At 51.3% G+C, this 24,906-nt stretch overlaps 1 protein-coding gene across 3 annotated transcripts; it reads left to right on the forward strand.

Moving 5' to 3' along the window:
• Positions 1 to 931: 931 nt before the first annotated feature.
• Positions 932 to 24,234, forward strand: Znf787 (zinc finger protein 787). Of its 3 annotated transcripts, none has more exons than XM_076927586.1 (3): positions 932 to 1,333; positions 13,893 to 13,981; positions 22,541 to 24,234. In XM_076927586.1, exons 2-3 carry the CDS (start codon positions 13,903 to 13,905, stop codon positions 23,605 to 23,607), a joined length of 1,146 nt encoding a protein of 381 aa, XP_076783701.1. In that variant the 5' UTR covers positions 932 to 1,333; positions 13,893 to 13,902; the 3' UTR covers positions 23,608 to 24,234. The 3 variants fall into 3 exon arrangements, with proteins under 3 accessions (XP_076783701.1, XP_076783702.1, XP_076783700.1); XM_076927587.1 differs by lacking the exon at positions 932 to 1,333 and adding an exon at positions 1,735 to 1,870; XM_076927585.1 differs by lacking the exon at positions 932 to 1,333 and adding an exon at positions 1,933 to 1,974.
• The last annotated feature ends 672 nt before the right edge of the window (positions 24,235 to 24,906 follow it).

Raw genomic sequence — 24,906 nt, forward strand, 5'->3', positions numbered from 1 at the left:
TTATCACCCGTTGAAAGGTCCTGGCTGGTTTATCTTTAATCTAACCACGGAAGTCCAGCGCTTGAACATGAATTACAGGCAGTTTGGACATTTTCCATTACATTTTCAAGAGGAGGCTCAGCATAGGCCTCCTCTTGAATTTTCTACCTCTCTATACATCCTAACAGCCCCGCAGCAAAGACTGGCTGGTGTTTCTGGAGCATCTTGCTAAGGGTCTGGTTATGCTTTCCATTTTCTTAGCTTGTCTTCAGGTGTCATGTATCTTTTTGCCTCTGGATTTGCTTCTTTAGGCTATACAGGATTTTCTCTGGTTGCAGGAGTCTGTTTAAAAAGTCCATCCCTCACTTAGTCCAAGTAACAGCAGCACCTGACGTCTGCTTTTGTAAAAGTAGTTACATGATGACGATACCATTTGTCTCGGAGAAGCTGACATTGACTTTCAAGTTATAAATAGCGCCTTGGAAGCAGAGAGCTGTAGAGGGTCCTTTCATTCCCGTTCTTCATCATCAGCATCCTCTGAACTGTGATGGACCTTTCTTCTAGGAGGCAGTAATAAGTCATAGAGAAATACTTAATTTGGAGGCTGACTCTGAAAGTCCGAGGAGGTCATTCTTGCTATGTCACTTAATAAGGTAATGAAATGTGACCTCTGGTTCTCTGCAAAACTGAGGCCGACCTCAAGATGAGGTCGTCCCAAAATGCAACCCGCACCAAAGGCACGAGCGGAAGCGGCGGAGAAGGTTGCATTTTGGGGAAAACCCCAGATCTTGGGAACCGAGGTTTTTCTAGAGACCAGCGTTGCCCTGGAAGCGCCCCGGGACGGAAGGGGTTACGATGATAGAGACGACAGGAGGACTGGAGTGGTGGGAGCGTCGCCGCGGGCATCTCACCGCGCAGGCGCGAGCGGAGAGGCTAGGTTGGGGGCCGCCCCGACACCCGGAAGTGTGCGCCTAACGGGTCGAGCCGGGCCTTCTGTCCTGGGAGGGGGCGGGGCCCGAGCCCCTCGGAGCGAGGAGCCATAGAGCAGGACGGAGGACCTGTGTCCTAGATAATTCCGGAAGTGGCTTCCTGAGGCGCCCCTCCGTACCATAGAGCCGGAGGGGGTGGCGGTCAGGGGTCCCGGAGCTCCTCTGCCTAGAGCGGCGAGGTAGCGGTGGCCGCCTGGGAGGGGGAGGAGAGGGAGAGGCGCGAGCGGAAGCGGCCGGGAAGGTCACTTCCGGCCTGGGCGCCCGTCCCCCTGACCCCAGGGTCTGAGTCGCCGCTGCCGCCGCTGCCACCATCCGCGAGGCAGGCGAGAGAACGAGTGCGGTGTGACGGCCCCGGGGCCGAGGAGGTGAGGGCGGCCGCGGGCTCAGGGGGGCGTGCGCCGAGTGGCTGGGATGAGAGCGCGTCGGGAAGCCGGGCTTGCGGACGGGGGTGGGTGGGGAGGCGGGAGGGCGAGCGCGGCAGAGCGGACTAGTGCGCGTGCGCGTCGGGTTAGGGCGGTGGGGGGGGTGGGCGTGAGCGGGCGCGCGGCCGGGGAGTTCGCGTGCGCGCGGGAGAGGTTGGCGCCGCTGCCTGGGGCAATGCGCGTGCGCTACTCCGGCGGCTGTGCGGGGCCGGCAGGCTCCTGGGTTACCCGAGCTGTGGAGTCCGGGTCTCCTGGACTGTACTTGCAGCCGTTCATGGCCGGAAGTGCAGGGGACTTGTTGGGGGGTGGGGCGAGGTTTGATGGGGGGAGGGACCCGGCCGCCTGGATTGGGCTGACCGGAAACGGCGGCCCATGGTCAGTCTAGGCCCTAGCTCTCCCTTGTCCTCTCCTTCCCCAAATCAAGTCATCTGGCCCGTTGCTGCCTCGGGCGCTATGCGCTGCTGGCCTTTGATCCACCGGGTAATTACGGGATGCAGGTGGCGGGAGGCCCATTCATCTATTTCCCCCGCGCGTGCTGACCGGCGGCAGGAAACACGTCCTGGGAGGGGAAGCACCAGGCCAAGGTCAGCACTGTGTGGGTCCTATTGGGCCGCCTGGACTGTTGCCTTCCTCCCCAGGGCGGGCTCAGGGCTGGGTCCAACGCTGGGCCCCGCCCCTCAACAGCCCCCCCCCCCCCGGGCTCCACCCCCAGTCTGCACAAGAGTAGGTCACAGGGTGACCCCCAAATCTCGGGCATGAGTGCCCCAGCACTTGCAAAAGGTCAGTCGGAAAAGTGATCCACAGGCGAAGAAGTGAGTGGAGAGTGAACTGACACCTGTCTTAACACCAGGATAGGGAAATGAACAAGTAGGGATGGAGAGCAGAAGCTGAGATCTGACCCACTGCAGCTCTAGAGAGTTGCTCAGGGTGTTAATAAAAAGGCAGCGACGTGGTGGGTTCCCCCAGCCCCATAGTTCAGGCTCCATGTTGGGCATTGTTGAGGTTCTATCTGAGATCTGGCCTCTGCTCTGGGGAAAGCACAAGTGGGCTTTAAGTCTCTTGGGTCAATGCAGCCAACCTCCTCTTCCTGTTTCTCTGGAGTCACTGAGTGCTGTGCTGCCATGGCCCAGAGAACCTTCACATAAGATTCTGACGCGGCTTATCTCATATATCCTCCATCTGAGCTGAGGATGGGATGGGAAGGGTGTATCCTCAGACTTGGCCCATGGTGAAATTCAAGAATGGTTTGCAGCCACTGGTAATATTCCCCACAAGCTCAGCTCAGTTCCTTGCTTCAGCTTCCTAACTTCTGCAGCCATAGATAAGAAATTTCATGCCATTCCCCAGGAGGACACAACGGAGGTGTTAACAATGATACACCCAGAGCAAGGGTTTTCATACTTTGCTTTCAGGCAAAAGTTCAAAAAGTCTCCGTAGCCAGCTCCTGATTCCCAGTCTTGGCTCTTTTACAGTTCTGTGACCTTGGATGTGTCACTTCCCCTTTCCCAGGCTGTTTCCGCCACAGTCGACTTAATTGTTACATTGTTACAGTTCCCTGAATATGCCCAGTCCATCAAGACTACAAACTCGGCTAATCCCAGGACATTGAATTGCACTGGTGGGGATGTGGGTTGGAGGGCTGTTCTCAACATTTTCATAGGCCAGGCCTGCTGGTGGGTGACACTGGGCAACTTGACAAGGATCTTGTAGTTCTTTTTTTGCAGTAGCTCAGGACAGTAGGGAGATATGTCCATGAGAGTTTTGGGGCCTACAGAGCATGGGTGCTGTGGTCACATTGCTGAGTCTTGGATAAGGGGACCCTGGGACTTATGGGAGATGGCAGGATGCATAGCTCAAGGCCATCAATAACTATGTAGTCACTAATGGGCACCCATAGCTCTTGTGGGTGCCCAGACACACTTCACAGGTTTTCCAAAACCATATTGTCATCCTCTGACTAGCCAGGGATGTGCCAGGTGTTGGGCCTCCATATTTAGGAGAGACTGAACACTGGATGACTTGCTCTGAGAGATTGGCAGGCATCTGATGCTGAGTTCTCTTGAGACCCTGGCACAGAAGTGGTCACCTTAGTTTTGACAAGATAGGACTGATGCTTGCTGGTGCTTGTGTGTCCTTGTCCTAAAGTGGCTTCAGAATACAGTGTGTGTAGATTCATGATTGTAGTGGCATTCCTTCTGTTGGAATAGTTCTTTAGGGCATGACTGGATCTGGAGTTACAGCCCTATTCTTAAGTGCCAGTCATTGGGTTGGGTTTCTGGTTCCTTATTCTGTGGGTAAGATGCTAGGAGACTGGATGCAGGGCTGCTGGCTACTAGACTTTTGAGACCTGGCCAAGTTATAAAAGGCCTATGGTAGGATGATTGCAGTAGGATAAGCAGAGGTGACCAGCATTGGTGACTGTAGTGGGTAGTGAGAGCTGACATCTGTGCCAACTCTAGTGGAGGCCTCACTAGCCAGCAGGGTGAGTGGAAGCTGAGCTGTCATGACCTTGAGGTGGAGTGCAGAGAGCTGTAGAGAGACCATCCAAGTGGGCTGGGTGACCCTTGTTGCCACTGTGCTTCTATTCTGTCTCTGCCTTGTCCTCTCCCTTTGGGCTCCCAGAACAGTGGCTTCTCTCCTGTGCCTGGTGGGGAGTGCCTGCCTTACCGGGGATAATGCTAGGTACTAGATACACATCAGATAAAATCTCAGCCTGAAAGCTAAGGGCAAGGCTGCTTAGCGCATAGGTGTGGGTTTGTTTGCAAGATCAGCTGGTCAGGGCTGAGTATAGTTCCTGCCCTCCTTTGAGGACTCAATCTGCTGGACATTCCTTGAGATGTTTGGAGGAGGGAAACCCATAGGAGTTTAGGACTCAGGCAACAAAAGCAGATGTTAACTGGAAGCAATGCCAGTGTCCCGAGAGGAAGTCAGGCCTACCCAGGTTTGACTCGGTGTTTGCTCTGTGGCTCTATGACCTTGTATTAGCCAGTCAGCTGTCTAGCCCTTCCTTGGCTTTCTCATCTCTGAAACAGGTGTAGCAGTGCTAGTGTGCAAGAAATGCTTCCTCGAGTTGTCTGTTGGTAGAAGGTGCCTGCCTGCAGGTTTCTTGTTCAATACTGGGCATGTTTCAGGATTTACTACTGGCATGGGAGAGATGAGGCACCTTGGCTAGGTCACATGGTTGGTCATCAGTGGGGTAGATTCTTACCCTGGCAGCTTGCCTGTAGGGATTGTCCTCTAGCCTCTCTCCCTGGTGGTTCAGGGGCTCAGGATCTAAGCTTATGCGCTTATAGCACCGTGTACCCCACAGCTTGGGGTTTAATCTGTGCTTGGTGAATGTGATCTCTACTGTTGGCTAAGGAAGACAGTTGCAGCAGAGGGAAGGGAGGAGTTGGGAAGGCTTCCCAAGGGAGGAACTTTAGATACTGGGCACGTGGATGTGTTACCTCAGCAGATCTAGAGAGGTACAAGGCCAGGTGGTATCTACACCTAGAAAACAGCCCAGCCCAGAGGGTGGGTCTGCTGTGGCCCTGTCATGCAAATGTAGTGTTTTTAGAGGGTTTTAGGTTCACAGACAGGTTGATCAGGAGGCACCGTTCCCTTATGCCCCTTCCACCAATCCAGGCTCGGGGTTGGATACTGTTGGTATCCCATTCTCCTCTCATCCTGGTAGCTTCCTGTTATCAGTAAGTCCTTATGGACATTGTAATCATCCGGCATGCAGTGTGCTCTTGAAGAGGATTTTGCTTTTGTCAGTTTTCAGTTACTTTCCACTTGTTAAGAATTCTCGTGCTCAGGAGTGAATCTGAAGATCTGCAGACACGTTTGAGGCTGAGAGCTTGTGCTCAGATCCAGCCAGTTTGACTTGACTTCTGCTTCCTGGCTGTGGCTGGCCAGGAAGGAGCAAGGTGCTCCCCAGGGACTGCTCTAGCTGAGTGCCAGCTGTGCCACAGCTTTACAGTGACTTAGGAATCTAGAAGGCTCTCCTGGGGTAGGTGGAGCCAAGGCTTTTCTCTGTCCTGACCATATTTACTTCATTTCCTTGCCAAACAGGCCTTGCTACTCTTGGTTGACAGTGACCATGCTCTCCTGAAGGGACTGGAGTCCACAGGAAGTGGGTGTACTAGACCAGTTAGGAGTCAGCAATCTCATCCGCCAAAACACAGGAGGATCAGGAATTGGCTCCATGCCATGTCTAAATACAGCCTCAGATATAGATAGGTGCAGATGGTGTTCTCAAAGTGTGACTACGAAAACTGGATGAGATGGAGCAGTCTCTACAAGCTCACCCTTGTGGAACAAATCTTAAGAGCCCAGTGATGGCAAACTCTGGGGTGCATCTGCTGGATGGTGAGGTCTTGCCTGAGGACTGAGGAGATGAAGACTCAGCTTTGGTCTGGTGCTGGATGTAGGACTTGATTAAAGAGGGAGTTGAAGGGCCTAGAGTGAGGGGAGAGGCCGCCTACAGACAAGGCAGAAGGGATCTGCTAGGGAAAGCAGAGTGGTTGCTCAAAAGGAGCACCCTAGTGAGGGACGGCAGGACAGTAGGCTGAGAGGCCAGCTAATGGCCAGCTATGTAACATCTGGAATGATAAGTACCCTTAATGTTTACCCTCAGGGATCCCAGAAGGAAATAGAAAGATGATAGAGATGGTACCAACGCTGGCATGTGATAGATAGGAGGTGGGTCCTGGACAGAGGAGGGGGAAATACTTGAGTCAGCCCTTGAGAGGGGAGGAGGAGCAGCAGCTAGAGAATCCAGCAGGATTCTCCAGGGGGATGGGGCTATACAGTGAGATTGGGGTCTGGAAGCTGGGAGTATGCAAAGCATAGGCCAGGCTGGGGTCCTTTGAGATCTGCTGTGAATTTTGGTTTTATGGCTAGTGGGGTGTGTGATGGGGCTTGTTTAGGCATGATAGTGTTTCTTGCCCATGGCAGTTTTACTGAATTAAGGGAATCCCTTTCATAATATACAATTTACCCACTAAAAGCACAATTTGCTGGTTTTTACTGTGTCCACTGCATTTTGTGTTCATCACAAGAGCTTTTATAAAATTTCCACCTGCCCCAGCCTTGGGAGCCATTGTATTTTCTCTATGGCAGTGGTTCTCAACCTTCTAATGCTGCAACCCTTTAATACAGTTCCTCATGTTATGGTGACCCCCCCCCCCAACCATAAAATTATTTTTGTGGCTACTTTATAACTAATTTTGCTACTGTTTATTAGTTGTTAGGTAAATATCTGATGTGCAGGATATCTGACATGTGACCCCAAAGGAGGTCTCAATGGACAGGTTGCTCTGTGGGTTTGCTTCTTTTAGGTGTCTTACGTAGAGTTAAGCAGTATATGTTTCCTGAATTTGGCTTGCTTTCCAAGCAGAAAGCCTTGGAGGCTCAACTTTGTTCTCTGTGTTTTGTGGTCGTGTGCTGTGCTTCACATGTTGGCCATTTGTGTTGGCTCTTTTGGGGTTTTGGGTTTATGGCTTCTCTGAACATTCACATCTAGAGTTCCATGTGGCAGGAGTTTTCCTTCCACTATAGAGTAAATGGCTGTGTTGATGGCTGATTGTTTGCCTAACCTGCAGGGACTGCCAGATGTTTTCCGAAGCAGGTGCAACACTTTGCCCTCTCTGCAGCCAAGCCAGAGGCTTACTTTCTTGCCATCCTCACCAGCACTTTCATGACGCTGGGGGTGTGGTATAGAGTGGAGCCTCTCTGTTTCTGCTTGAATTTACCTGTGGCAGCATCATTGCATGTGCTCACTGGCCATCTGGATATCTCTGAAGAAAAGGATCTTCAGATCTTTTGTCCGGGTTGGGGTTTGTGTTTCTGCTCATGCATGTAGATGCTTATTAGTGTGAGCACATGTGGAAGTTGACTTCAGTCACTTCTCTGTTTTAAAGATTTATTTACTCATCTACTTAACGTGTACAGTATGTATTTGTTTATGTGTGCCGTGTATATGCAAGTATTTGAGGCCAGGAGAAAACACTGGCTCCTCTGTCTGGAACTGGAGTTGAGGCCGCTGTGAACTGCCTTGTGGGTGCTGAGAACCAAACCCAGGTCTTTTTTCACTGAGCATCTCTCCAGCCCCTTTACCCTGTGTTTTGAGACGGGGCTCTTATTGAACCTGGAGGTCGCCCTTTTGGGTAGATTATTTAGTTGGCCTTGCAAGCTCCCCTCCCCAAACAGGCCTGGCTGTTTCTCCTGCCCCTGGGGTTACAGCTCTGAATATGGTCCTCATGCTTGCACAGACACTCAGCCATCGGCCTCAGCTTGTTTGCCCAGTTTTTTATTTGCGTTATTTGAACTGAGTAAATTTTTTTTTTTTTTTAAACAAAGATTAAGGTCATGAAGTGGAGAGAGGGGTCTTGAGAGGCTTAGTCTAGATCCAGAACTGGGATGCCACCGAGGGGAGGCACCCAGAAGCAGGTCCCGGGTGGGCAGATGGAGGGAGGAAAGAGAACAGAGGAGGCGATGGCTTGTTTGGGGCCTTTGAGAAAGGGGGAGATGAGTTCTTGCTGGTGAACCATGGCTGTGGGTGTGGTAGAGGTTGCTTGAGACTCAGTAGATGGGGGCTCTTGGTGACAGTAAAGTCAGAGAGGGTGTTTATTAATGAGAACCAGTAGAGAACACGCAGCCTGGAGATGACTGGTTGGTAAGGAAGGAGATGCACTGGGATGTCACCACTCCTGCCTGCCTGTGCGAGGAGAGGAGTGAGGCATCCCAGGCTAGAAGGCAGAAGCAAGTGAGTGTGAGAGGATGAGGGGCAGGAGGGGCTGCTGCTGCACCCAGGCCCAGCAGGCAGGGGCAAGAGGAGGCAAAATTGGCAGCAGAAGAAAGCAAGGGGATAATTGGTGGGCAGGCATCGGGGGGTGGGGGGGTGGGACCTAATAACAACAATAACAATAATTTGTCTGGGCTTAATAGCTGTCAGATCCATGTGCTAATTGGATTGCTTAAGGGCCCTGCTGGGAGGGGTGGGGGCTGAGGGAGAGTGCCCTTTCTTCTGCCTCTGCAAGGTGGAGGTCAGAGCAGGGTGAGCATCTGTAGAGGCTGGAAGTGTTGGCTGAGAAGGGAGAGGAGGAGGAAAGGAGAGAGTGGGATGCACCTCCAGGGCTCCCGTTCAGAAGGAGGAGGAGAGAGTGGGATGCACCTCCAGGACTCCTGTTTAGAAGGTGCTTACCATCATGTTGCCTGGACTGTTTTTTTTCTGCAGAGATTCTGGAGACTGAACCTAGAGGATCAAACCTAGGGCCTCTGTCACATGCCAGGCATGAGCTCTGCCACTGAACATACTTGCACATCTTGGAGTTTTCTTGTGCTCAGGTTGGAGCCCTTCTCTGTGGAGCTGCCATGAGACTATGGAGCTGGGTTGTGGTTCCTGAGATTCCCCTGGTTCCTCTGTGCCTCCCCTGCAGATACAACATTTGTTCCCCATGCTGTGAGATCTTGGATGGGCCCCACACCTCAAGAACTTGAACAAGAGAGCAAGTAGTTTAAGAATGGGTGTATGAATACATGGGAGGACCGGGTGTCCTTTTTGAATCCTTTGCAGGAATACGAATCCCTGATTCGTCCCCATGAGCTTGCTTCCCCTGGAGGCTTCACACAGCGCTATGAAACATCTGTCGGATAAGGGTACAGCTGAGGCCCTAAGAGCTTTTACCTGCTCAGGGTCACAGTGTGCAGCTGTGGTAACATGGGTTGAGCTTCCAGGCTGGGATTTTCCAGGTGAAGAGAGGTGTGTGCCTCTGTCTGCTATCAGGCCTGCTCTCAGCTTGTCTGCTTAAGTCGGCCAGGCGAGGCGTTGTCAGCTCCTGTAGAGCACTCTGTCCTGCTCTCGGCAGCCACTTAGACAGTCCTACAGCTCTACTACCTAGAGGAGACAGACATAAGGAGCACCTTTGAGGCTTGGTGAAGATCTGCCTCTACCCCACAGATAAACCCTGTTCCTGTGTTGTGTGGCTGCTGTACCTCTTTGTCAGTTTGCCTGCAGGGACCTGGGGCAAAGCAAAAGGTTATGCAACAAGGCAGGAGGAATAGAATGCCTTCTCTTTCTGAAGTTAACATTTTCAGGGCACTTTGTGTGTGCTTGTGGAGAACAGACATTGATGGCAAGTCTTTCCCGGTTATTTTCTTCATTTTAAAACTGTCGTTGACTGTACTTGAAGCTCCCCATTTTGCTAGACTGCCTGGCCAGCAAGTCTCAGGAAATCCTGTGTCTCCACTCCCCAGCAATGGAGTATGGGTGTTGTGCCATATCCAGCTTTTACATGGGTGCTGGAGACTGGACTTCAGTCTTTCTGCTGTGTGACAGGCTTTTTCAGGCTGTTTTCCATCTTCCCAGCCTCTTCCAGGACATTTTATATGGTATTTTACCCACGGGATAGGAGTCGACTCTTCCTATATCCTGGACCTACTGGTGGTGTGGACTCTTGTGCTTTGTTGGTTCTGAGGAACTTACACAATTGTCAACAGCAGCCGCACATGGCCTGTAGAAACGCTAGGCTGCCTCCTGTTGCCTGTGCTCCCAACCCGTGGATTTTCCTCATGACTCCCGCAGTCCTTGCCTTTGAAAGCTGCCCTTATTTTTGCATTTCTTGCTCATTGACATCAGAAGACAACTAAACTTTTCCTATAATTGGCCAGATACTGCAAACCTAAACTGTCATCCATATAGTGACTCAGAACATTTGAAATGTGACCATTTGAAGGGAGATATCATGGTGTCAGTAGGAAGAATTTGGCCAGGCAAGGAAACCAGTCCAACTGGCACAGGTTAGGCTCTGCATCCTTGCCTGTAACCCTGCCAGCTCTCTTGGGGGCCATCAGTTTCCTTAGGGGTTGCTTCACTGCCTGGTCAGTATAGTAATGCGTCCTGGTTTGCGGAAAGAGGCCGTCCTTTCTGAAGACATTCTGCAGGGGAGAGTGAGTAGAACACAGGCAGGCTTCCCTACCTCCTACCTATAGCCAGCCCTCCTTCCTGCAGGAAGCTGGATGGAGCTGGGAATTCCCAGCCGCTTAAGCTTGTTTAAGTGAGAACACAATACACACTTAGCAACCACCTTTCAGAGGCCGACCCTCTATTCCACCTCTTTGACTCCTGGCAGTACCTGCAGCTCAGGTCTGCCCCCTTACCTCTTTTAGGTATTTCTTAAAAAGTTTACTTTCTATTAAAGGTATTTATGTGCTGAAAATGTGCTGGTGTTTTGTTTTGTTTTTATCGTCGTCGTCGTCATCATCATCATCATCACTGTTTTTTTTCTTCCTGAGACAGGGTTTCTCTGTGTAACAGTCTGGGCTGCCCTGGAACCCACTCCATAGACCAGTCTGGCCTTGAACTCAGATTTGCCTGCCTCTGCCTCCCTAGTGCTGGGATTAAAGGCGTGCGCCACCACTGCCACGCCTGAAAATGTGTTGCTATAAAGCAAGCACACAGTTGGGTGATATATTAATGTATTCAGAGTTGCATGGTGGTCTCCACTGTCTAGTCCTGAGTATTTCCATTACCTGTGAGGAAGCCCACACCTCTTCATGGTCACTGTCACTTCTGTCCTCGCACTGCAGCCACTCACTAGTCTGCTTCTTTTTGGTTTTTTCGAGACAGGGTTTCTCTGTGCAGCCCTGGCTGTCCTGGAACTCACTCTGTAGACCAGGCTGGCCTCGAACTCAGAAATCCGCCTGCCTCTGCCTCCCAAGTGCTGGGATTAAAGGCGTGCGCCACCACCGCCCGTCTAGTCTGCTTCTTGTCTGCAGACTTGTCTAGAGAGTCCATGCCCATGGACTCCCACACCATGTGACCCTGGTCTTAGTGACCTTGAGTACTTCACTCTCACTGGATCTTATACCACGTGACTGGGTTTATTTGATCCTCAGCTTAGTGATCTTGGTCAGTTCATACACAGAAACCTATTCCTGGTGACGCTGGGCTCTGTGGTGTTAGGCAGTTTATGCGTAGGGAGCCATACACCACGTGACTCCTGCCTTGGTGGCCTTCGGCATTTCTTGCGACCGTGTTGCCCTGGACTTAATGACCGTTAGGTCCATGCAATAGGCTTAGTCCTTGTCTCTTTGTCTAGCATTTGGTGTCTGCTTTTTAGCTGCCACACACAGCACTGCATGCCTGTCCACTCATGATGCTGTGCAGATGGGTGTTTTCTCTGGGTGTATGCCAAGACTGGGACTATAACTTGATAACTGCTTACTGCTTGGGAAATGGGCTGTTTTCCAGCATGGCAGTGCCATCTGACATTGTCCCAGTGTACTTGCAACTTGTGGAGTTCTCTTGTTTGTTTCACTTTAAAGACAAGATCTCATGTAACCCAGTAGTTTGGGATGCATTATGTAGCTGAGGTGTGCCTGGAAATTCTAATCCTCCTGCCTCTACTTTTCAGGTGATGGTATTCATAGGTGTGCACCACTCCATCTAGCTTCCTTTGGAGTTTTGGTGTTCATGGTGTGCCGCCAGGGGGCCTGGCAGTGCTGGGTCTTGTGTAGGGGAGACAGAACTTTCTCCTTCCTAGAGTTCACTGCCGTGCCTGAGAAAGAAGCTGACATAAAGCAGATGGACTAGAAGAGAGTTCAGGTGCCTCCTTACATGTGTGTGTATCGTGTGAAAGCAAGGCCTCATGGGTGATTGGGCCTGGCGTTTGTTCTGTGCTGGTGGGTAGAATTTTATTGTGGAGTGTGGGTGGGGAGGGTTGTGTATGTCCTTGGCTCTTGTCTCTGATAAGATAGTTTACTCCCCTAGATCAGGGAGGCCATGTTTCAAGAGGAAGCTATGCTGTGACTTTCAGGAAGAAAAGGGAGTCATTCCTGTCTCCACAGACCTCGAGTGGAAATCTTTCCTTGTGTGATGGTGTGTTCTGACGGGGTTCTGCCTATTCTGTTGTTTAGTCCTAAGGCTGTCAGACGAGGAAAACGAATAGAATGGAAGAGATCTGGACTCAGCTTCTATGCGCAGAAGGACCCTATTGGTGTCATACCCTCATGACCCATGGCTGCCTTATCCAGACATCCCCTGCCCCGACTTCCACACATTCATGTGGCCGTTGTAGAATAGGCTCCTGTGGTTTGCTGACGTTTGTCCAGCCTCCTAGTTTTCCCCCTTTAAACCTTGCTGCTTTCTCTCCCGGTAGCTGGAGAGGTCATCATGTGTCAGTTTCATAAGCCTTTGCATGCAGCTCTTGGGCCAAATAAACCACCTTGTGCACATTCACAGAACTGTTCAGGCCTGTCTGCAGCAACTGGAGTCCAGTTGGGTCTGTTTGTTCTTTTTGTGTGGTTCTCCTTCCTGGGGCAGGACTGAGTACTGGGATTCATCGAGTTTTGTCTTTTAAGCTTCTCCTTGGCCCAGTTTCATTCACCTGTGTTTTCATTCATACCGTTGTTCTCTGGAGCACTTGCGCTGCCTGCTGCTGCTGTGGGCGCTGGAGGTCCCATGGGTAGTGCTGGCCTAGGAATAGATGTCTGAGGACAGACTAACTTGGTACAACATGAAGGGGCACTAGAATTGAGGAGGGTAAAGGGTGGGTAGACAGGCCTTTTGAGGAGGTGACTCTCACCTCAAACATAGTCTGGCAGGGACAGCTGTCATCATGTGCTTAAAGGCTCTCAGGAGCCAGGAGGAACACAGCTGAGAGGGCCCAGGTGGCTGGACTGGTAGGGAACTTGTGGTTTAGGGAGTTCCTGAGGGCTGGACCTGGCCCAGGCTTTCCACTGGATGGTCTAAAAGACCTGTGTGTTAGTTACTATTGCCTTGTAGGTCAGGCTTGTTCAGCCCTGCTGCCTGCAGTTAGCTTGGGGTATAAATTTAGGCAGCTAGTCAGTCCATAATGTTTGATACAGGAGGTATAGGCTTTCTGTGTCTGAAATTCTGTTTTTGGAGGGAGTTTAGGGGGTTCGAAGCAGGATTTCTCTGTGTAGCCCTTGGCTGTCCTGGACTTACTCTGTAGACCAGGCTTGCTTCGAACTCAAAGAGATCAGCTTGCCCTGCTTCCCAAGTGCTGGGGTTTAAAGATGTGCTGCACTATTTGTGGCCCTTGACATTTCTTTCTGTTGCTCATATTCTGATGTAGAAATAGACAGTTTTCTGACACTGCTCTCCCGGTTGTGCTTGAGCATCCTCGTTTGAAGGAGTCCTTTAACTGGGTTGTAGCTGTAAAGGCATATGGGCCTCTTCAGCAAGTGTCAGATCTGCATGGTTGTGTTAAAACCCCATACACCTCTCTCCCCCACATTGTCCACGAGGAAACTGAATCATGCAGTTGTTCTGCCTGTTTCCAGCTGGAGGGAGCTGGGCAGGGGTCTGGGAGGGTGGCTGTGGCCTGGGTAGCTAATGGAGGCTGAACTCTTTATCTTGAGTCAGGGGTGCCACAGCTTGAGACACTACTGTTTTGGTGCAGGCTCCTGTTTGCTTGGTGACTGCCTGCTTTGGAAAATCCTTTGCTCTGTTCAACACCTGTAATCTCTGTCCTCCTGTTTTGTATCTTTCCAACAGGGACCCAGACATGGAGCTTCGGGAAGAAGCTTGGTCTCCGGGGCCACTGGATTCTGAAGACCAGCAGATGGCCAGTCATGAGAACCCAGGTGAGGTGGCCTCGGTGGTCCCTCAACCAACCCCACTGCTTTCCCACCAGGCCAGGGAACCATGCTTTGTGACTCTGGGGTGCCTGGACTCCTGCCCCTTGCCCTCTAAGAGCCCCACACTCCTATCTTAGAATGAGAGGCTGGTGTTCAGGTCCCTAAGGGTCCTCTTAGTAGACCACCCAGATCCTTGGAGCCACCTTTTGTCTCATATCTGCAGCTAGCTGTTGTTGAGCACCCATTTTGTGCCCCATATCCCGCTCTGGTTCCAATAGTCTGCTAAGTGGTTGTTCTTCACATGGGTGGGCCTCCAAACCCAGGGTCTGGAAGTTTTAACGAACGAGGGAAGAACTGGGAAGGGGAATCTGAGGTCACATGGTTAGATTTGGGAAGGTGGGATGGGCTAAATATGAAATTATTCACTTTTAAGTGTTGGCAACATGTGTTCTGTTTGTTTAATAAAGCATTATTGGGTTGAAAAACTCACCTGTGGGTTACATGGAGCCCAGGTTCGTTGGGTAAGACCCATTCTGGCCCACCAACACCCTCCTTCTCCCTCTGCCTGATGATTCCAGGCTGATGACAAGAAAGCTCATGAGAAGGCACAGTGGGCCAAGCTGTGTGTCTGACACCTGGAGCAGACAGCATTGGCTTCCTCTATGTTAATAAATTGGTGCTTACATCACATTGCTTCAGTGTTCCTTAGACTTTGCTGTCCTGGCCCAAGGTTGTTGTCACCTCCACCTTTACACTGCCACATACCCATCCGTGTGGGGTTGCAATAAAAATTTGGCACAATCCTGACAACTTGAAGTACATGGACTTGAGGTTCCACTTCTGTCTCGCCGCCAGGGTGTGTGACCTCTACTCGGGCAGACAAACCCAGAGGCTATGCTGCATTTTCCCCTACTGCCATCAGGTGTTGGCTTGTGGGAAGCACTGATGCACCGCTCAGGGGTGAGAGAACACAGCCTAAGATGGGGGCCCCAGTCCTGATGAGAAACAAGGCAGGGGTTTCCAAACTCCCAACTGGGAACCTCATGGAGTCAGAACGAAGTCCCCCCCCCCCATCCCCCCAGGACTGCAAGGAGGAGCCGGGGACTAGGGGGTGGGGGATGACAACACTGGCTTAGCTCGAGTGTCTGGGAGTGCTGAGGGGCCTTCTGCAGGAGACTTAGGACGAAGGCTTCCCCATAGCCCCCACGATGGTTCTTGATGAGAGAAACAGTCCTTGATTGTAAACTGTTTATTGATTATTCATCGTGGAGTAGGTGAAACACCTAATGTGCTCAGCTGGGTGCCGGGGGTTTCTGAACCCATTAGACCTTACAAAGTTTCCTGCTATGGTCCATTGCCCCACACCGACTGTCCTAGTCTCCTGGCTGTTGTTGTGCTAAAATAACAGGGAGGGAGGTAGAGAATGTCTGATGGTAATAGGATGGCAGATGGCCACTGGTGTGACTGCAGTATGAAACAGCCAAGTCCATCCTATTGTCTTACAGGCCAGGACACCTGCCTGTACACTAGAAAGAAAGCAGGACAGCCTCTTTACAGACAGGTGACCAGGAATACTTCCTCCTCCCAGAGGTCTGGATGGCTTAGATGTGCTGAGAGAGAACATGGCATGCAGAAAAACCGTGCTCATAGAACTCTTTAATGGAGCAAACCCAGCAAAGATTAGGATCAACACTCAGCCATCTCAGAATGAAAAGACTGAAGGGAAGCCAAGTGAATAAGCACATTGTTCCCCAAATACTAACGGTGGGGGTGCTAAGAGCATGAACAACTGATCTTCCAGAGGAACCACCTGTGACTCCAGCTCCAGAGAGTCTGATATTGGGCTCTGGGCATCTGTACCCAGCCCCCCCAATACATACAAGTAAATTTTATTTTAAAAATGTGAAAGTGGGATAATTGTAAGATGAAAATGATTTTTTTTTTTACTTATTTTTGTTTAAGTTTTTGCTTTTTGAGACAGGGTTTTTCTGTGTAGTCCTGGCTGTCTTGGAACTTGCTCTGTAGACCAGGCTGGCCTTGAACTCAGATCCACCTGCCTCTGAGTGCTGAGATTAAACATATGTACCACCACCACCCAGCAAAAATAAAAAATTTAAAAGATGCAAATGGAGTAAAGAATATTGGATTTAGGCAGAGAAAGTATGATATACATTAGATTGAGTTCCTGACACATCCAAAGCGAAGAAATAGAGTACATGGTAAATCTGGGCTGGAAGGATGGCTCAGTGGTTAGAGTGCTTGCTGCTCTTGCCGAGGACCCAGGTTTCATTCTTGGCACTCATGTCTGGCAGCTCACAACTACTTGTAACTCCAGCTCCAAGGAGTCTAGTGCCCTCACTGGCCTCTTGGTTGCCCATACACTTGTGGCATGCGTTTACATAGACACACGCACATGCAAATCCATCCTAAAACTGAGATCTGCCCTGCAATAGAGCTGTTGAGGAGCAAGTCACAAACATTGAGAGTAACAATAAAGAACTGGGGACTGGGCTATGGTTCAGTGGCTGCACACTTGTGTAGCTTGCCTAGGGCCCTGTGTTTAATCCCACCTGCTATAAAACCAAAACCCAGCTTCCTGGAAGAAATACTTATAAGGAAAAGTAAAGGCAGCTGTTTGACTTCCTGTCAGCAACACTTAAGCCCAGCAAAAGTCAAACCATGACAGTATGCAGGGTGAGAGGGGTGAGCCAAGAATCTGAAGGGTGTTGACAAAGAGCAAGAGCCAGTGAAGTCCCTCGCCTGTTTGTCTTTTCCTGAAAATCTAATGCTGATTGAGCTTTGGACAACCCCAGAGACCAGGGAGAGACGGATAAAGGTGACCAGTGAGCATGGGCGTCATTGGAGCGAAGGGCTAGCTGGCTGCCCAGACACCTGCCTGTGAAGACAACGGCACTTAGTGTAGCTGTCCCCAGAAGACAGCATGGGTCAATCCTGTTGTCACTCACAGTGACGGGTGACAGTAGGCAGCATCTCCATGGAGAAGAGGAGGGGACTAAATACCTTAAATAAAACCTTTGATTTCTGAGGATTCATAGGGCAATCACCAGTGTAGATTTTTATTTGAAATCAAGACACAAAACAGGCGCTTCCTGATTTTGCTCCCTGAGGACTGCTTTGGCAAGCTGTCCTTGGAGGGTCTAGGACAAGAAGCATATAAGATAAATGGGACATTGTTGAGGGCACCAGAGTCCAGGGAAGACAAGAAGCTTGGAGGAGGTACCCACTCAATAGAGTTGGGCAGTTTTAGCCAAAGTGAATTTAATACATTTGTTTTGGCTGTGGTACTGAGGATCCAACCTGGAGTCTTGGATAGATATTCCGGATAAGGGCCCTACCACAGGGCTACATTCCCACTCCTGTTTCTTTTTATTTTGAGACAGGGTCTTGCTAAGTTGGCTTTGAGCTCCTAGCCCAAGCAGGCCTTGAGTTTTCAAACATGCCTTAGCCTCCCATGTAGCTAAGATTGCAGGTCTGTGTCACCAGGACCAACCTGTAGTTTGAGTTTCGTATGATATTAGGAAGGAAGAGATTCATTTGGTGAAGAACAGAGAACCAACCTACACTTGAATACTGGGTGCAGATGCTCTTCCTACAACCTCCGGAAGTGACACAAGTACCAAGAGAGCTTGACCCTGATGTGGTGTCTTGAAATCATTACAACTGCTATCCCACAAACCAAAATAACTGCCCCTTCTGTGTCCAGGTAGTCTGATCTGAGTGTTGTCCCAAGGTGATAACCAGAAACCTTTCTGAGAAAGGACAGGACAGCATCTCAAGACTGTCTCTGGCAAGTGCCTGGGTTACAAAGGGTGGACTGCCAGTCCACTGGTCCGTGTTCCGTCTCACTGCTGGGGTATGTGCACTCCACTCCGGCAGACAAAACACAGAATGCTAGGCTGCATTTTACCCTGCACCAACATCAGGTGCTGGGTATGCGGGGATACGCTGATGCACTGCTTGGGTGGGAAAGTGCAGCCAAAGATGGGTACCTCAGCCCAAGTGAGAAATGATGCAGGCTGAGGCTGAAGCTGGGGTTCCCTAACTCCCGGGTGTCCAGTTGCCACTGGAAACTGGGTGGAGTGCAGAATGGAGGGGCCCTTGGGAGGCCAGTGCTGGGGGCTGGGCAGGGTGGGGGGAACTCTGTCTTTGCTTAGCAGCGAATGTCCAGGAGCCTAGACAGGCCTTCTGCAGGAGACACAGGCGGTGGGACTCTGTAGGATGAAGGCTTTCTCCACGGCCCTCACAATGGTTCTTGATGAGAGAGACAGTCCTTGATTCTAAACTGTTTATTGATTGTTCATCATGGAGAATAGGTGTATACAACTTCCTCAGGGTGGAGCAGAGATTAAATATCTTTTGCAGGAAGGAATGTCCTGGAAGGGAAGCTTATTGGCTAAACTCTCAGGGCCCATCTAGATGCCTCATTAGCATGGGGAACTTTGTTTTCTGTGTTACGTGACCAGCGGTCATGTTCTTTACTTGGGGAGTTGTGGTCACCTGTCCCAGGCCAGGAATCTGGTTGGGAGTAGGTGAAACACGTAATGTCCTCAGGTATGAGGTTCTGGGGTTTCTGAACCCACTGGACCTCACTAAGTTTTGTAGCATGGTCCACTGCCCAACAGATACACTGTGTAGCTGGCAGAGACTTATCTCTGATGCTAGTGGTTTGAAATTTTGTGTATAATGTTTTGCCTGTGTGCATGTATATGTACCATATGTTTCCCTGGTGCCTGCGGAGGTCAGAAGAGGGCATCAGAGCTCCTGGAACAGGAGTTACTTACGGTTATGAGCTACCATGTGAGTGCTGGAAATCAAACCTGAGTCCTGCAAGGGTAACAAGTGCCCTTGACCACTGACTGAGCCATCTCTGAAGACCATACTGAGGTAAAAAATGTTGTCAGCTCTGTCTTTTCTGAGACAGTGTGACCAAGAGAATCTGACCTCCTAAGTTGACCCTGCAGTCCCCACAGCTAAATGCCCACAGTACCACTTCCAAACTCCATTGGTCTTTAGAACTTGCTGGCCCACTTGAGCTTCCAGGCATCAGCTAAAAAGGAACTCCACCTTTTAAGTAATTAGCTCCCCAGTCACTTAACATCTGCTTATTTACACAACAGGCACACTAAACAGAATAACTAGACAAAGGAAGGCATGTGCCTGACCAAAGCTCTCCTTGCGCCTCACCAGCCTTCTCCAGTTCTTAGGCAGCTCTTCCCTAGATTGTCACTTAACACAGCATGCTCCTCCTGCCCCTGCAGGTCTTTGTACTGAGCTTTCAGACTTCTTGTTGTCTTGACAGCAAATACTGTTCAAAGATTCATGCAGTACACTGGCACTCTGAATTTCTAAGCTTTAAAATGTTTTCAGTTCTATTCTGTCTGTGTGGACATGGGAGGGTGTAGGGCAAGCATGCCACCTGCACATGGAAGCCAGAGCGAAGCTTGAAAGTGTTGGTCTTCTACCATGTGTGTATTGTGACCGAGTTTCAGATTGTCAGACTTAGGGCAGGCACATTTACCTGCTCAGCTGTCTCCCAGGCCCCCGTGACACTGTAGCACATACACATCACTGTATTATGTTTGTACCCACTTCCTCCACCACCCTGGGACTGGTCCCTTTCCCCCCTTAGATAGTCCTCCTGCTTTCTTCTTCTCCCTCTGGTGTCTGGTCCTATCCCGTCTCCTTTCTACTTTCCTCTCCAACGTGTGTGTGTGTGTGTGTGTGTGTGTGTGTGTGTGTGTGTGTGTGTGTGTACTAATGCCTGAAGATGTAGATTCTTATATTGAATTTACCTAGTAGTTTGAGACAAGGTCTCACAGAAACTGAAGCTCCATGTATCAGTCAGGTTGCCTTGCCAGGGAGCTCTTAGAATCCATTTCTTCTCTCTACCCACCAGGCAGCATTGGAGTTTCAGGCCTGCACTGCCATGGCTTTTACATGGGTGTTGGGGATTTGAACTTGGGGACCTTTTGCTTTCACAGCAAGTGAGCTCCATTCCCCACCCCCCCAACCCCATACATTATAATTTCAGCTGTTTTTCTGAAGATTTCATTCTTTACCTCTGAATAAAACTGCATTGTATGTATGTAAGACGTTTTCTTTATTCATTCTTTTGGGGAAGGGCTTCTAGGCTGGCCCCCTTTCTTGGCAGTTGTGATTAACAGTGCAGCAGTGCACACAGTCTCAGCCTTGAGCATGGGAGCTTCCTGGCTGGGCCTGTGACAGTACATCTGAAATTGGGGGTTCAAGTGGAAACATGAAGGTGCTAGGCCTTCTCTGGGAGAGTCCCCGGCTACGCTAAGATTGGAACTGCTGCAGAGGTGCTGGCTCAGTGGCCACTGATGGTCGGTAGATCTAGTTGGCCACTGCAAATCTTTGCTTTCTGGTTCCATCACCATGTACCTAGTACCTGGAACCTAGAATATTTCTTCTGAGGAAAGAAGTGTAGCCAGGGCACAAAAGCCCCACAAGGACTTTGGTTTTGAGTCAAGAATTTTCAGATACCAAAGAGGATTTGAAGACAGTTGGTTGGGCTTAGAGGAGGAGAGAGACTGACAAGGGTCAGGGTATTCAGAAGAAGGGAGAGGGAAAGCTACACTTATAAGTTTCTTTTCAATAGAGCTTGGGAGACAGGAGGAAAGAGTACGGCCCAGGGCTCAGCAGGGCCTTGTTCTGAGTGTTGAACCCTCACCGGTCCTCTCCCGGGATAGGATGGTGTGACATTAGGTGGAAACAGCTCTTCACACTAGGACCAACAAAGGAGGGAATATTTAATCTTTGTAGTTGTAAACCTGCAGTCAGCTAAGAGTTGCTGTATGTGGCCTAGAACTCAGGATATCAAGGAAGGGCATAGCAACATTGTACACTCACCTGTTTCCTCCTTACTAGTGGGGCCGGTTTCAAAGTCCCAGTCACTTCAGCTTTAGCCCTCCAGTTAGTTGTCAACGGTCTGTGATCTTATCCTCTGGTGAGTTTATTTTTGATCTAGCCCCCGAAAGCCAGCACCTGATAGGAGCTCCAGGCTGCTTCGAGAGTTCCCACCTTGACCTTTGACGTAAGCCTTCTTTGGAATTTCCTACAACTCCCCCACCTCCCAATGAGGCGCAGCCGTGGTTGTCTGCAGGCCACATTTTGTAGTGGAGCTATGGGGCATATGAGGTATATACTTACTAAAGGGACTCTTGTTTTCTTACCTTGTTTTCATGTGTATTGCCATTATCTATTTGGCTTTAGGCTGGCCTCCTTAGGTTGATAACTTAGGTTCTTTCTTTTGTGTGTGTGTGTGTGTGTGTGTGTGTGTGTGTGTGTGTAGAAGGGACCTTAAGTTCAGTCATCCAGTCCTGACAGGGAGAAAAGTGACTTGAGAAGGGGAGCTGTGGGCTATTCACATCATTTGTCTCACAAAGCTGGCTTTGATTGTTGTGTGTCCCCATCGCCAAGTTCCCCCTCCCTAGCATCCCATCATAAAGAAGCAGGTTGCACAGCACCTACCAGATGTGGGTTTGACACAGCCTCAGAGTGGGCTACAATCACTCATTTGCCAGATTACCTCAGAGGCAGCATTTGAGCACTTGAAGCTGATGAAAGAGGAAGAGAGCTTCCAGGGGGTGGTGAGAGCCTAAGAAGAGAAACTCCAGAGTGCCATCTGGGTTGGTTGGCATGGTATACCTTGTGAGGCCCTGGCATATGACTGTGGGCCTTGGTTCTGCTGGGAGATGGGGAGGCAGAGGGGGTTTGAGGGGAGGGCAGGTCCCTGGGGAGCAAGTGTCAGGCAAAGTCCGTCCAGGCCTCAAGAGCAGGAGGAGTTAGTTGGCTTTGGACAGGAGGCACATGTAGGAGGCTGGGCTACCCTGGGCTACCCTGAGAGGTGGGTGCTGTCGTCAGTTGTCCAGATCAAGGCTCCTATACTCTAGTAGTTCATGGTGTGTGTGGGGGGGCAATCCAACTTAATTTGCAATAGAGGCTAATAACTATGTGGGTGGGCCATGCATGCCCAGATAGAGGGGGGTAGCATTCCTTTCAAGCTAGTATTTCACCCTTTGTCCAACTTTTTTTTTTTGTTTTTTCTGTTTCCCACCCTGCAGTCACAATTGTCCAAATGTGACACCATTACTTCCTAGCCTGCAGGCCTGGCCCTCCCATCCTCTTTGGGTTTCAGGTGCCACTTGTGCTGTGCTTCTCGCACCCCTGTCCTTGGCCCTTTACAGCGGTAGACTTTTATGAGGGCCTGGTAGCCTTAGGCACTGGTTTGCAGGTCCAGAGAAAGGCTGGCAGAGAGAACATCCACTCGGAAGGAGAACAAGTATTAGAGAGATGGGTTATGAACACAAAAATACTTGAAATGCCTCGAGTGTATCCATGGGTGTCCCATGGGATAAGGTGTACGGGATATGCATTGGTACAATCCAGCATTCCCTGGGTTGGAGGAACCCGGAAAGGATGAGCTGCCCTGGGCCACCCACTAAGCTGGAATGGCAGCCTGCACATGGATGATTCCTGTGGGTCTGCCACCTCTGACTTGCCTCCTTCCCTCTTGCTTTGCAGTGGACATCCTCATCATGGATGACGATGACGTCCCCAGCTGGCCCCCGACCAAGCTGTCCCCACCCCAGTCTGCACCTCCTCCCGGGCCCCCACCCCGGCCGCGGCCGCCTGCACCCTACATCTGCACTGAGTGTGGCAAAAGCTTCAGCCACTGGTCGAAGCTGACGCGGCACCAACGCACGCACACAGGCGAGCGGCCGAACGCCTGTACCGACTGCGGCAAGACCTTCTCCCAGAGCTCGCACCTGGTGCAGCACCGGCGCATCCACACAGGCGAGAAGCCGTACGCCTGCTCAGAATGCGGCAAGCGCTTTAGCTGGAGCTCCAACCTTATGCAGCACCAGCGCATCCACACAGGCGAGAAGCCTTATACTTGTCCCGACTGCGGCCGCAGCTTCACGCAGAGCAAGAGCCTGGCCAAGCACCGGCGCTCCCACAGTGGTCTAAAGCCCTTTGTGTGTCCGCGTTGTGGCCGTGGCTTCAGCCAGCCCAAGAGCCTGGCACGCCACCTGCGGTTGCACCCAGAGCTGTCAGGGCCAGGAGTGGCGGCCAAGGTGCTGGCGGCCAGCGTGCGGCGCGCCAAGGCACCCGAGGAGGCCACAGCAGCGGACGGCGAAATCGCCATCCCAGTGGGCGATGGCGAGGGCATCATAGTGGTGGGCCCGCCGGGGGATGGTGCTGCAGCGGCCGCGGCTCTGGCCGGGGTGGGGACGCGGGCAACGGGGACACGGTCGCGCAGGGCGCCGGCGCCCAAGCCGTATGTGTGCATGGAGTGCGGGAAGGGCTTTGGGCACGCGGCCGGGCTGCTTGCCCACCAGCGCGCTCAGCACGGGGACGGGCTTGGGGTAGCGGGTGGTGAGGAGCCTGCACACATCTGCGTGGAGTGTGGTGAGGGCTTCGTGCAGGGTGCCGCGCTGCGGAGACACAAGAAGATTCATGCAGTTGGGGCACCTTTGGTCTGCAGCAGCTGCGGACAGAGTTTCTATCGGGCGGGCGGAGAGGACGATGGCGAGGACCAGTCGGCTGGTGCGCGGTGTGTGGAGTGTCGGGGCGGGGAGGCCCGGTAGGGACGGGGACGCCCGGGGGGTGGACAGGGCTCCTCGGGCTCGGTGGGGAGTACCAGTGAGCAAGACCACGAGGGAGGCCCAGAGAGAACCAGACCGAAAGGAGCAGCGGCCTTGTCTCTCTCCTTCCTTACTCCGTGCTGTTCTGGGTGTGAGGGGACCTGCAGCTGTCGGGTTCTCAGGACTGCCCCCAGCCTCTCTGCTGACCCGCCCTACTGCCTGGCGGACTGGCCCTTTGTAAGTTCCCAATCTGGGAGCCAGAGACTGAGAGGATCAACTGGCATTAGACCCTCAAGGGAAAGACCACTCCCACTATGTGTTGGGCCGCGGGGTGTCGTAAGGAATGGAGGGAATCCTGGCCTTATGCATCGAGAGGGTCTTCCTTCCCTTCTAGAATTTTCTTTTAATCATACTATTGACCCCTCCCATCCATTATTTTTCTGCCCCATGGGTCCTTATTAATTTTCTAGCCCAAGTCGTTCCTCTCCTTCCTGGATTTGCAGTAGCAGAGGCGTGAAGTAGCCTCCCGTTCCCAGCACGGTCTTAGTGAGAGGATGGGGCCCTGTGTGCTCCCTGTCCTGGCGGTGGAAGAAGGGATATGGGGGCAATAAATGGCATTATTCAATTGTCCCAGAACTGCCTGTTTCTTGAGTTTGGGATGGAAAAGGGAGAGAGGTTAAGTGGAGCCGAACAAGTGACAAGCGCCAGATGAGGGGTGACCATGTTGGGTTCAGAGTGTCCCACACCAGTTCCAGAAGAGACGAGCTTGCCAAGGAGCCCCTTGCTGACCTGGTACAAGGCCACTGTTGAAAAGGTAGTTTGTTCCGGCTGGGGAAGGGATGGCTTATGGAGGACATAGAAATAGCATAGAAATTGCTTGTCAGCCCTATATCAGCATTCTCTGCAGAGCAGGCTGTATCTTGATGGCTGCTACTGTTCAGTGAAGGGGATCAAAGAGGAGGAGCTTGGGGTAGACTGTTTCTGGGTCCAGTACCCAAATGAGGACAGGATGTTAGCAGTTACCATGGCATGCTTTGTTTCAAGTGCTGCTCAGTGCCAGTCCAGTGCATCCCCCAGAAGCCTTGCAGCTTCAGGATCAGACCTCCAGCGTTAGGTGTAGTTTCTTGGGTGCACAGTCCCCAGCTCAAGTGACTTGGGGACGTGCCAGATGCAAGTCTTTTAATATATAGAACAGTGCCTGACATGTTTCATGATGCCAACTCTCCCCTCTCCCCTCCTTGTGCCTTTTGGAAGACTTGAAAATGGCATACACCTTCCCTGCCCAAGCCTGTTCCCAGCTAG

The sequence above is a fragment of the Arvicanthis niloticus genome, chromosome 30 (assembly GCF_011762505.2).
Source record: "Arvicanthis niloticus isolate mArvNil1 chromosome 30, mArvNil1.pat.X, whole genome shotgun sequence".
Lineage (NCBI taxonomy): Eukaryota > Metazoa > Chordata > Mammalia > Rodentia > Muridae > Arvicanthis > Arvicanthis niloticus.

Bases quoted from the DNA above. Each gene is read 5' to 3' on its own strand.
- Znf787 (XM_076927586.1), top strand. From the start codon at position 13,903: ATGGAGCTTCGGGAAGAAGCTTGGTCTCCGGGGCCACTGGATTCTGAA. The intron at 13,982-22,540 runs GTGAGGTGGCCT...CTTGCTTTGCAG, and splicing joins GGCCAGTCATGAGAACCCAG to TGGACATCCTCATCATGGAT.